The 13,196-nt window shown below is 40.5% G+C and overlaps 1 protein-coding gene across 1 annotated transcript; it reads right to left on the bottom strand.

Moving 5' to 3' along the window:
* Nucleotides 1-2,242: 2,242 nt before the first annotated feature.
* On the bottom strand, nucleotides 2,243-10,996 carry gapdh (glyceraldehyde-3-phosphate dehydrogenase). Its single transcript, XM_034218927.1, has 12 exons — nucleotides 10,902-10,996; nucleotides 10,395-10,440; nucleotides 8,628-8,727; nucleotides 8,030-8,136; nucleotides 7,847-7,937; nucleotides 7,336-7,451; nucleotides 6,725-6,806; nucleotides 5,140-5,291; nucleotides 4,305-4,383; nucleotides 3,759-3,842; nucleotides 3,576-3,673; nucleotides 2,243-2,619 (listed from the first exon to the last, which is right to left on the bottom strand). The coding sequence occupies exons 2-12, from the start codon at nucleotides 10,415-10,417 to the stop codon at nucleotides 2,550-2,552; spliced, it is 1,002 nt and encodes a 333-aa protein (XP_034074818.1). The 5' UTR covers nucleotides 10,418-10,440; nucleotides 10,902-10,996; the 3' UTR covers nucleotides 2,243-2,549.
* Between the last annotated feature and the right edge of the window lie 2,200 nt (nucleotides 10,997-13,196).

Genomic DNA, 13,196 nt, shown 5'->3' with positions numbered 1-13,196 from the left:
GTCCATGTAAACATTTATAAATAAAGCACATACTTTTAAAAGACTTAAAATTGTCAAAACTCAAGACACCTTGTTTTTCTCTAGGATGGTACAGTGGTGGTATGAATGTGGCTTTCTGTCAAACACCTGGATAGCTCTCTTAGCTGTTCTATGGGTTTCAGGTTTGTGGCACAAGCAAACGACCAGTTTGTCAAACAGTATTCAATGTGGGATAGAATCACACAATGGAGGTCTGACTTTGCAGCATTGACAGTTAAGAAAGGTCTCATTTGTTTAACATTTTGCAAGTTGAATTTAATGGTATTGGATACTTTCTTACGTTTCTTAAAAGTCAAGTTCGAGTCCATTATGACTCCAAGATACTTGAAGTGGGGGCTAGTTATATTTCTGCTCCGTTTAAAAACACATTGGATCCTTCGATTATCATAAAGTTTACTATTCTTTGATTACCCTCTAATTCAGTGATTTTCCTCATTTAGATCTGAATGTATACTTAAACTCTAATGTCCATATTGCAGACATATAAACATTTTTACATATTATATATAAAGCATTTAAAATGGTCAAAACTCAGAAATGATGTTTTTCAAGGGTGCTACACTGGTGGTAGATAGTGGTTGGGCATCTAGATGCGTCAGAGAGGACGAAGGAGGAGGACATGCAGGGCCAATTATTCCCTGACACTTTTCTGTGACTTAAACATCTGAGGGTCTATAAACTTATTATTAATAAGTAAAGGTTTGTTTACGACCAATTGTGTAAAAAGCAGGGGGGAAGCAAAGACCCTTTTCTCAATTACTTGGCAGGAGTTTCTCCCGGAAGGCAGTCAGCTGAGAGTCATGAGGGTCAAAAGGGTCAAAAACTCAACAATAAAAAAACTCAATTGACAGTTATATCATGAAAAATGAAAAAGTGACTAAAATCCCTCCAAAGATATATATTTGTAAACTTTCCATCGGCATATTCTCTCCATCCTTGATACGCTAACCTGCTGGAAACCTGTCGATACATTCAAAAGCATCCCAGCTCACCTTCCTCTCCTCCAGTTGTCCGCCTCTTCGGTCTCTCAGCGGGAATTTAATGCAAAGATTGCATCGTATTTATTTTCGTCTCATTCTGAACGCTTTCTCTGTAAATCCATGTGGTAATTATCAGGAGAGAAACATCTGCTGTTGACAATGTGGTTTGGAAATGATCAGCAGGAGACACACACAAACAGAGAGAGGGAGACAAATGTTTGGGGGGGGGGGGGGAGCTTAAGGATCCTTGATCTCTGTCCCACCTTATATCTCCATATCGTCTCTGTGAAGACATTTGAATATATTGCAATCATCTGTGTGTAAAACATGCGATCTGATCCAGTGGCTGTTAGATTAAAGGGCATTAGTGGCTGAAAGTGAACCGTGATGCATGATCGATCTTCTCCTTGTCACCAATTAAAGTAACATCCATTATTTCAGTTTGTATTTCTGATCTCTTTCATTTGTAATGGCTGCTAAAATATTTATATAAAAAGGCACCTGTTGGAGGGTGTAATTGGAGCGATCAATAATCCCATCGGTCTTGATCTGACAGGGAAAACATTGCTTTAAAGCTATCGATATTCTCACACTTGGTGAACCATTTAAAAGAGAATTGATTAAGTTTTCAAATTGTATTTCAAGACAGAATTGATACACCAGTTACCAGAAAACCCAATTGGTAGAAGCAGGAGGGCAGAACACATAGCTTATATAGGTTTAGTTAAACATTAAACTTCCTATACACTATTCCCTTTATTAAGCATATTCCTGTATAAATATGTGGCGTCATGTAAGCTAATACTTTGTGTTGACGAGCAGCTGACTCCGACAAGTGACCGAGACTGATCAATTAGGGAGGAAATTTGAAAGAAACATTTTAAATAATTTGACACTTCAGAGAGAAAATCACACGCAAGAGTCATTGATAAAACAATCATATTGAACCATTTTAGTGAGCTTTTGTCCAATACTCTATGTATTGAACAGGACTTCAGCACAATTGTCTTTAAGAATGGCTCATGTGACCGCTTTAGCAATGTTGTTGCGCAAGAATGGGTTGTTGCCCAAATTAGGAGCCGTCAATGTCTTCCCTCAATGAGATGCATCGATAGGGTTTGCTAAAGTCACTGACCCATATAGAAACCCATCTGCCGATATCAGCATTATCCCGGTGGTGGATGTTTTTTTTAAGATGTGCAGTGATGAGAAAAGAGGCGAGGGATTCTCACAAACGGGACTTTTTATTTCACCACTGAGTGCAGCACCGAAGAAGCGCCGCAGACAGACACTCTCACTTCATCTCACACAAGAACAGAACAGGGAATTTAACACATACAAAAAAGTAATTGGTCACCAATTTGAATCTTTTTCATCTTCCCTCTGTGGGACCTTTCCTCAGGCATCAGATGGGGGTTTGCTGTTTTTGAAGGAACCAGTCATAAAGACACAACGCATCATTGTGCATGTATAACTCTGGTGTCAGGCGACGTGGGGGGGGTAGTGCAGTGATGAGCAACAGATGTTTCTTTACTCCTTGGTGGACATGTGAGCCATCAGGTCACACACACGGTTGCTGTAGGCGAACTCGTTGTCGTACCTGGTCAGGAAGAAACAAAAACGAGTCAAAATGCAGCTGGAAATAGATATTGGGTTATGAAGTTGTGCTGAAGGTTAGAGACAGTTCTTTTCCCGGTTTCGTGGAGAAAAGGTTGGTAAACGCAATTAACTGGCAATGGAGTATAAGACTACAATTCCCAAGGCGCCAGGGTATAGAGCGGTGCAGGAATGAGTCCTTAAACAATGAGTCAGCATTTTACAACTTCCTGTTCCTTTGTCTCGACGTCATAGGTTTTATTTTTTTTACGAGTGTGTGGTTAGGCCTGAAATAACATCTGTTTTTAAACACAATTTGAAGAAGTGTTCAGTGTGTGAAGCTTTTTGTGCGTCTTAGAAACAACTGTTGAGACTGCTACGTTCCGTCACGCCAAACATTAGCCGCCTTTAGCTTAGCGGTGGTGACGTGAATCATGTGACCGTGTTGTGGTTTGTTTATAGCCTAACATTATATTTGTACTGGTGATTGTATTTAGCCTTCAAATATCATAAAGCGGTGTTCAAAAGTGGAGCCTTTTCTGCTGAATGAAACATGCAAGAATCATCATTTCCATAATACAATGAAAAATCCTATTGCAAACTTCTGTGCCGGTCTAAAAACACATCAATGCACCACTCCAGAAAGAAACACAGATATGGGCAAGCCTACAGTATCTGGTAGATGCAAACGAAGTTCCTAACCATTACACTTCTCAACGTTATCATCTCACAGAAAGAACGACTCTCTAAGTTTGCTTTTCATTATATGGGTGTTTTGCCTTTTGAATGTGTTTGGCAACTATTTTATTTGTATTAACCGTACGAGCTGCATAACATCAAGCCAGCCTCACAAGTCGTCACCACGGCGAGTGACATTAATAACTTGAAAGATAACTCTTTGAACATTTCCATTTAAAAAAGGCGTCTATAGTGGCTTAAATAGAGAGCGACGACACGTACCATGCGACCAGCTTGACGAAGTGGTCGTTGAGGGCGATGCCAGCGCCAGCATCAAAGATGGAGGAGTGGAGGTCACCGTTGAAGTCTGTGGAGACGACCTGGAGGAAGAGGGGAGTTAACGTTTAAAGAATATTGATCCAAACGCAGTTTTAAAGTATCATTTATAGAGAGAGAAACACATACCTGGTCCTCTGTGTATCCCAGAATGCCCTTCATGGGTCCATCAGCTGCGGCCTTCACAACCTTCTTGATGTCTTCGTATTTGGCCTGTTAAAAAAAGAAAATATGTTATTGTACATATACAACACATGCCCGTGTGTGTGTGTGTGTGTGTGTGTGTGTGTGTGTGTGTGTATATATATCTCTGTTGTTTGGCAGTTGGCAAGGTATGTTTTACTACAACATGAAGCAAGGGGGAGTACTTTGATGACATTTTGTGAACAATTGTAAGCAAGTATTAGTCCAACTAGTGTAAATGATAGACTTGTTGGAGACTATTTTCAACAATTAATACAGATTCATGTCAGAAGAACTGGTTATAGGAGATTTGCTCAAAATAAAATTACATGAGCACCGTAGTCTATATGCAAAATACTTGCTTTAAGGGAATAGTCATTGCTTGTTTGGTTATTTTCATTACATGTGTGGACAGTAGGATAAAAATCAAATAACCAGATATACAGTTAATTTGAGTTTGTTTAAAGGTCATGAACGTGTGTAATCACTCACGGGTTTCTCCAGACGGACGGTCAGGTCAACCACGGACACGTTGGGGGTCGGGACACGGAAAGCCATGCCGGTAATCTTACTGTAAAACACAAACCGACAGTTAAATAACATTCCTATAATAGACATTTTGAAACATATTACAAGGGATTGGTAAAAGAATATGACCCAATTAACTACAAATGGAAGGGGTGTCTTTATTTTTTTAAAGCTCTGCAACAATAACATTTCTTTAAATCCAACAAAAATAAATACTGTTCTATAGGTTAGGTCAAGAACTAAAGACTCTACACATCGAGTGGTTAATACAACAACACTCAATAGAGCAAGGGTTCCTGCACCTGCATGCATTGTGATTTTAAGGGTGTCCATTATCATCTGGCAACAGCTGGAAATTAGCAATGTTGGCGAAAGCTGCCCCATTTACTGTCTTTGTGACAGTTGATTAATGGGGACTGTCCACGACACTACAAACCAGGGGTGTCCAAACTACGGCCCGGGGGCCAAATGCGGCCCGCAGGCCATTTTAAATCGAACCTCAGCAAGTTCAAAAAGTATAATGTAATATGGCCCGCAAATGAGCCTTGTTTTATATATTGTACTTCTTAAACATGTACAAATATACACAGTATTCATGTTTTAATAAAAGAAAAATTAAACCGTATGGAACGCTGTGATTTTGTTCAAGTATCAAGCATTACTTACCTACATTTGATTGATTTTGCCAACTTAACTGATGAGGCAATAAATCTCTAGTTCCCAGCCCTTAGTATATTTTTCTCTATTTGGCCCTCGGAGAGAAAAGTTTGGACCCCCTGCTATAAACAAATAAACTGACCCGTTGAGCTCAGGGATGACCTTCCCGACGGCCTTGGCGGCGCCGGTGGAGGCGGGGATGATGTTCTGACTCGCTCCGCGGCCGTCCCTCCACAGTTTACCGGAGGGCCCGTCCACCGTCTTCTGGGTGGCGGTGATGGCGTGAACTGTGCTCTGAGGGTCAGAAGGAAGAGGGTTAAATCACAATCAGGTTTATCACCAGGTAGGTTGACACGTACGAGGAATTTGACTCCACGTCGTGGTGTATACAAAAAGAGATTTAAAAACAGATAGAAAACTAGAATAATATTAAAAGTAGGGCCGGGACTCGATTAAAAAAATTAATCTAATTAATTAGAGGCTTTGTAATTAATTAATCGCATTTTTAATCACATATAAATATTTGACCTAAGAACAGTGAGAAGCAATTTTTTTCACATGGATTTAGTATACCATTAGGCGCATTCACGCCGCAGTACTTTTCCCACAAAGGTTCATGAGAACTTAGTTCATGAGAACTCTTTGAACCTGGGGGTGGATTAGGCAAATGAAGCCGCTGACGTCACTTCTTCTGCTTTGGGTTTACTGGCAGGCCGCAAACCACTTCACGGCGTATACTGCCGCCCAAAGTCCCCGGCCGGAAGTCCCCGGAGTTGGGGAAGGCTTCAGTAGAAGCTGCTGGGACTCCCAGCAGCTTCTACTGAAGCCTTCCGAGTAAATCGACAGAACGCCGACACCTCCTCATCTCCACCGCTCCCATGTTTTATGTTGTGTTGCCATAAGTTAGTCTCTCCGCGTTTCTGCGCTGGGCTAATGCTAATAATGCTAATGCGAGGATAATAAAATGGCGGCTTCACAAAACTTTTTTGGGAGTTTTACGGGGCGTGGTTTGCAATCCGCCCAGCCAATCAGAAATATAGCTATTTTCTCACAAGAGAGCCGTACGAAAGTCCCTGCTCTCTAGCAGGGACTTTCGTGGGGGTAAAAAGGTTCTCATGAACTAATTTTAGTACCGGCTCTTTTTGGTGTGAACGCGATAAAAGAGGCTAACGTCCACGCTAGCTGCTATATGTTTTGCATTGAGGTGATACTTGAGGCTTGATGTGCTGCGGTGATATGCGAATTCCTTTTTGCATAATCTGCACACAACCGTGCTCTTATCGACGCTTCCATCCGTCCGTTTTTTAAAACAACATTTCCCACTGTTGTTCACTGTGGTTTGTTGTTGTCTGAAGTCATGAACGTTAGTTGGTGCTCCAGTATAATCGGTACGCCTGAAACTCATCCAGTGAGAAACGTTCCGCGGTGCAAAAATAAGTGCGATTAAAATGCGTTAATTTTTTTAACGCGTTAATTTTTGTGTAATTAATTAATCTTAATTAACGCGTTAAAGTCCCGGCCCTAATTAAAAGGTAACAGTATTTACATAGAAATGGAATAAAAATTGTCAGTAATCGGAAAAGAAAACGGATATTGTTGTACATTGTGCATTAATGTAATCCATAGAGTAAATATGCCATAACCACCCCCCCCCCCCCCCCTCTAACTTAATAAGATACTTATAATGACAATATCATTTTTTGTGGTTTCAGGGGTTGTTTCCTCACCATCAGACCCTCAATGATGACGAAGTTGTCGTTGATGACCTTTGCCAGGGGGGCCAGGCAGTTGGTGGTGCAGGAAGCGTTGCTGTGGAGAGAATAAAGAAACATGAGTTTACTGTATTTTATTAAAGTTAAAGTAAACACAACAAGGTAAAAGTAAAAGTCCTGCTTTCAAAAGGTTGGAATGTCTGAAATCTGTTATTTGTGCCGCAGCGGGGAAATGAACGCTGCATTACAGCCGCAAATGTATATTGCAGATCTAAAGGCAAAAGGGAAACTAGTATACTAATTTTGTTGTATAAATCCACATATTTCAAGTAATCCAAGTTAATAAATGATGTAGTGGAGTAAAAAGTACAATATTTGACTGTTATATGTATTGGTTTGTAAGAGAAAAAAGTAGCAGGCAATGTAAAAGTACCTCAAAATTGAACTTGGGTAGACTACTTTACTATCAGCTAAAACATTTTAGTATTCTTTAAAAAAAGCTCAATTGTTTACACATCAAGAGCAGACGTACAATGGCTAAATGCTCAATAATACACATCAACTATAAAAACTGAATTTAAAACCCCTTAAATATACAAAAACATCAAAGACTTTCTCCTTCTTACCTGACGACCTTGTGGGAGTTGTCGTACTTCTCGTGGTTGACGCCCATCACGAACATGGGAGCGTCGGCGCTGGGTGCGGAGATGACGACTCTCTTGGCACCGCCCTTCAAGTGAGCCTGAAATGAGTTTTTCAAAACAGTATTTAATGCAAGTCCTTTCCGGCTAAATGCACGACACGTAACGCATTCAAAAAGTTAAAAGAAAATGGGTATTCAAATCAGAATATCATGTATTTTTTCATAATAGGAAGTGCCTCACAATGAATTGTTAAGGGTGCCATACTGTCTTTGTTGAGATACACGAAGATGTTACTGTGAATGACATTTTTACTGTTGACTCTGTCATTCTAAGGGTTGTGTATCAAAATGCTGATCTCCCATTACTTAGGCATTCCACCCGAGTCTTTCATTTTAACTGAACTTTAAATATTCCTCGTCAAATAAGTCACTTCATTGTACATACATGCCATGTTTTAGCTGCTTTTTCCACATTTAAGTCAAGAGATACGTACAGAGGCCTTCTCGATGGTGGTGAACACACCGGTGGACTCAACCACGTAATCAGCACCAGCATCGCCCCATTTAATGTTAGCGGGGTCCCTCCTGGAAACAGACACAAGAAGAGAAACATTTTAGATTTCCCTAATGTTTGAAAGTGTAATTATACTAAAATGCTTTCCACATCGTGAACTCACTCGTGGAAAACGGTGATCTTGTGTCCATCGATGACCAGCTTATCGCCGTCTATGGAGACCTCACCCTTGAAGCGTCCGTGGGTGGAGTCATACTTGAACATGTAGACCTAAGAGAGGAAAAGTGAAGAATAGATGAAGAGGGAGGTAGTTTCCACAGCTGACCAAAATAGATTATATTCTACGTGTACTATTAAGTCTCTTCCTGGAGGATAACTGAACAAAAAGCCTTCAACAATCACTTCAAGTTTATAAGTACAGATTTTGAGTTAAAGCAGTAAAACTAAATTGCAGAAATACTCCGTTACAGATAAAGGTCCTTACTTTGTATACTGCAGCTGGATATCTTTACTGATAACGAAATGTTAAGTCTACATTTTAGCTGATTAATATTTTGTTGCAACAAATCTGAATCTATAATGCAACTAAAACTCACATAAATATCGTAGTAGTAGTGAAGCATGAAATGGAAAACACTAAGGTAAAGTACCTCAAAATGTTACTTAAATATAGTATTGAGTCAATTCAAGTTCCACCACTGCATGTGAGGGCTGTTTATCTTAAACTCTGATCCCAATGTCCTTAATTGTCCCTCACTCACCATGTACTCCAGGTCGATGAAGGGGTCATTGATGGCCACGACCTCCACCTTCTTTGAGGTGAAGGCGGCGCGGGTCACCAGACGACCGATGCGGCCGAATCTGAAAAATGAACAGAGTTGTTTGTGAGTGTGGCCTCTAGATGGAGGTATGGAACCATGCAACTCGGATTAAAAACCTCCCTGTGTGAAATGATCATGGTTGAGTCTCAGAGTAACAATGAAAGAAGCTGCAGTCGATTGTGAGAGTCTGAAATTAAGATGTAGCACTGGGGTTTTTAAATAGACACTTTAACACACTCACTTTGATTATGCTGCTACTTATTTTCCAGGGGTGGACGAGGTGCTTTTACTAAGGTTAAAGTAGCAAGACAAAATGTAAAAATATTGTTTAAAATCGTTCTTAATGAACAAATGCATTTCCATCAAAATATACCTAAAACAGCTAAAGTGTAAGTACTTATTGGGCTCATGTTTTCCCCCTTTTAATATGTTAGCCTACTTCCTTTTATATACACAGCCTACTTCCTTTTATATACACCGTCTACCCTCTTCGGGACTAATAACGTTTTTTTTGGTTCTGATGTATTTCCTAATTTTTTTCCCCCCATGCAATGCATCAAGTCCCCAGGAGACCCGCGACTGCAGGCGGAGAAAGGCCAGGGTTTAGGAGGAGGGGCAGCGGGAGGTGTGTGTTGCACAGCTCACACACACAGCTCACAAAGACACACACCCCTCTCTGGAGGCTAAAGTCTGAATGAAGCTCTGATGAATGTGGTAATCCTGCTGCAGTGTTTGATCAGCGTCTGAGTTACTTTTTAACCGCGGGTCCAAAATCCTGGCACAGATACACTCTGTCTGGGGGAGGGGAGAGATAATGCCACAGATAGGGAGCTCTTCTAACGTCACATTGTGAGCGTTCAATAACATTTACAATTCTGTTACAAGCTTCAGACGTCAGAAAACCCATCCCCCGCTGACCCCCGTGTCCGAGCAACTGCCCACTCTGTTATCTGCTGAGGGGCCAAAGTTCAAGAGCAACATGAGACAGCCCCCTGTGGATCTGAGCCTGTCCGGCCTCACCAAACATTTGTCCTCTCAGCTGCTGTGTCACTATTTATATTATCACAGAGAGACTGAAGCTTGGACTCATTTTATTATTCAACAAAGAGTTATTCCCCCACACTGAGCCATATAAACACTCGGTATCACAGCATTAAAACACTCCACTAAAAATGTTATTAGCTTAATATCTTAACTGTATTTACTAATCAACATGCAGTAGAACAAATTGTATTTCCAAGACTAATTCAGTGATATCCTATAGACACAAGACTACATATAATCTTCCTAAATTCCCATGTATTGATAGATGTAGCAGTTTGGGGCTAACTAACATTGTCTTTTTGTGCACTTTTGAAACACTTTTCTACCTCCTCATTTTGATTTGATGCAATTCTGATAACTTGACCTTGTTTTTTTATTTCTTAGTTATTTGTATAGGCTTTTAACTCAAGTAAAAACATTTGTTCACTCAAATGCATGTTTTTCTGAGAAAATGTAGGTTAAAGTGTGTATGTGTTTAACAATACTTTATCAATGTTTATCAAACTAATAAATAAGCTTCAATAATTGAGTACATTGAACTAAAGGCAGCATTAGGTCGATCTGTTTTATGCTCGCTGTGTGCACAGGTGAGCAGTGTTACGGTGATTTGGGGTGCAGAGTGTGTGTCTTATTTGGATTGCGTGGGTGAAAATGAACTCTTACCCGTTAACTCCAACTTTCACCATTTTGCCTGGGGTGTGCTAGTCTTCTGGAAGGAGAGAGGAAACACAATACATCCTGTTAATAAGTGAACAACCACCATTTATGATCACATATATTTACGATGCCATAAATACGTTTCTACTTAGTGAGGGGCAGCTTGTAAGGGATACGCAAAGAGTGCAAATGAACATGCAAAAGTATTCCACAACACAGGCCACGCTAGTGTAAATCTGCAATCCCTGAAAGTTAATCTGCACTAAAAAAAACAAGTTTACATGCTCATAAACAACACTTCTACATGTTAAAACAAGAGATAAGCAAAGTGAATTTCTATGAATTTTATGACTAGATTTACTTCAAACCTCTGTTCAATTGAGCTCATGCAGATTGTCCCCAGCTGATCTAAATCAGGACTTGTGTGAGTGTTTGTTGAGTGTGTGTGTGTGAGGCCTTGCAGCTCCCCTCTCTATCCCTGTGTAAAATGATTTTGTTGTTAGAGGTATTTACCGTTTGTGAGATGCCTCAGTCCGTCTTGACTCCGGGTGAGAGTGAGGTAGAGCAGAGTGTGTCGGTGTGGTTTTATGATTGACCGGAGATTGAGGCCGCGCCCGCTCAATGGTCCCCTCTCATGGCCACGCCCCTCTGAATGTCAAGGTCAGTCTGCAACATGCAAGCTGCCCTCTGCAACTGCATGTGAGTCTAAAACTGTGGAAGGCTTTTTACTTCTCGGAAATATTTAGCTTATATTGACATTATTTTAGCTTCAGAACGTAGTTTTTTGCGTGTGTTGCCACCTTCCTAGTTTAGATATATATATTAAAGTCCTCAGATAGTGGACTGAAAACAGAGAGGGGTAACCCACTGACCTTCTCAGTGAATACAGTCACACTAAGGATCAGATCTCTGTCTTTTCCACTGTGACATTTAATGTCCAAAGACCATGACCCTTCACTTTCAGACCGTCTCCCTCCACCTCTGCATCAGAGTGAAAAGTTGACTTTAAGTTACTCAACGTGAACTCTTCGTCACGCATGTGAAGAGGCGGGCTGTTTGAGTCTCTGTCAGGTTCATTAGAAATATCAAACCGAAGCTAAATGCTAAAGAACGTTAATTTCCTTTATCTGGAAAGTGCTGCACTTAGTCTTGGCAACGTGTTTCTCTGATGCTAAATGAAACCTCTATTCATTAAACACAGAATATGACAAGGCCTGAACATGTCAGAGTTTATTTTGACTTTTTTCTCTTGAAACAGACGTTTGTAAAGTAAGCACTCAGAGGGTGATTTAAATTGTTAAAACAAGAGGGGGAAGAAGATATTTGACACCAGTAAGAATAGTCAAACAACTGAGTAGACAGACTCTGTTCCACTAAAAGTATATATAAAGTACACACAAGCGCACATTCTGCACTATAGCCGTATTAAAAACAAAACCTTTGTTATGTTATTGCATTGAAATGTTGTTAATCACCTAAATTGTGCAGCTTGTAGAGGAGGAGTGTATTTTAATACTATATTGCCGTGCAGCTTTTAAACTTCACCAGGAGATCACTGAGGTCAGTTTAAGCTATTTTTAAAATGTTCTTTGATTATATTTTGTGTATTCATCTAAATAGTTTAGTGCATTACTTGAATAAATGTATTTTATTGAGTCATTAAGTTCGACCTCATTTTAAAACTTTTGCATGCAACTGCTGGATTCTTTTTCATATAATTATATGTCAAAGTTTACGAATAAGTTGAATTATATTTACTGGCTTCCAAAGTGTAGTGGAGGAATGTAAAGTAGCATCAAATGAAAACACTCAGAAAAGTACCTCAATAAAAGTACAGTAGTTGGGTATATGTACTTTAATAAGTTCCATCACTGGGAACACATTGTTATCTAGCTGCGCCACAGACATTCATTGACTTATTCCAGCAGAAACGGTGTTGCTATTGTAACAGGAGGCCGGGCTGCTCTGTGTTTCATGGCTGCGGTCCAGTTGTCCGGCGTATCTGAAGGACCACAGCCCCGAGTGCATGCCGCTCTCACCCTCTGCTCTCAGCTTAAGGTCAGAGAGGGGAATTAAAGGTCAGGCTAAGATTAGACGCCGGCTGGCTGCTCAACACTCGGTCCATTTTATACTGGCAGAACTGTAAATACTGACTTATACACATCACATGTTCACACTTCACCCAGGAGAGGACGGCATGAAATTAAATATCTGGGGCAAGTATTAGTGTTAGTCTGTGCGAGAATCAAAAGAAAACTGCAATAACAACACGATGTAAACACAATGACAGCTGCCTTTCAGTCAATTCTCTATGTTGTATGTTATCTTGTTTACTACAGTTAGTATCTATTGATTATGTGCTTTTTGCAGAGGTTTGCATAAAGAAGAGGACTGTAACTACTTGAACACAACTTGTGTCCTGTGCAAAGTCCAGAGGGCAACTCTGTGGTGAGGAGAAATACACACTTTATGGAAAAAGACTGCCATCTAGTGCTGCGAAGGGAATCTCCATATTTAAAGAGGCTTTCCCTTTCCTGTAGTGTGTTGTATAGTTTTAGTGCATGTCAATGGTCTGCAAAGGCTAAAATCCCTGTGTTCCCTCCCACACACTCCCCTCCCTGCCTCAAACTTCTCCATTGTACTATTGGCTAGCGCTCCAACACATTGTACGTGATAGGCTAAGGGGCGGGACATCTCTAAGTGGTCGACCATTCACAACAGAGCCGGCCAGCTAACCAATCAGAGCAGACTGGGCTCTGGTTTCAGACAGAGGGTGAAAAGAGGTGCTGCAGCACAGGCAGTATGAGA

Source organism: Gymnodraco acuticeps, unplaced genomic scaffold (assembly GCF_902827175.1).
Source record: "Gymnodraco acuticeps unplaced genomic scaffold, fGymAcu1.1, whole genome shotgun sequence".
NCBI lineage: Eukaryota > Metazoa > Chordata > Actinopteri > Perciformes > Bathydraconidae > Gymnodraco > Gymnodraco acuticeps.
Note: the sequence above shows the minus strand (reverse complement) of the source record. Positions and strands in the feature narration are given on the sequence as shown.

What these genes read in the sequence shown, in the direction of transcription:
- gapdh (XM_034218927.1), bottom strand. Translation starts at nt 10,417, where the DNA reads ATGGTGAAAGTTGGAGTTAACGG. An exon ending in CCACCATCGAGAAGGCCTCT is followed by an intron (nt 7,452 to 7,846) that starts GTACGTATCTCT and finishes AACTCATTTCAG; the next exon opens with GCTCACTTGAAGGGCGGTGC. An exon ending in CCGTCCGTCTGGAGAAACCC is followed by an intron (nt 3,843 to 4,304) that starts GTGAGTGATTAC and finishes TTTTTTTAACAG; the next exon opens with GCCAAATACGAAGACATCAA.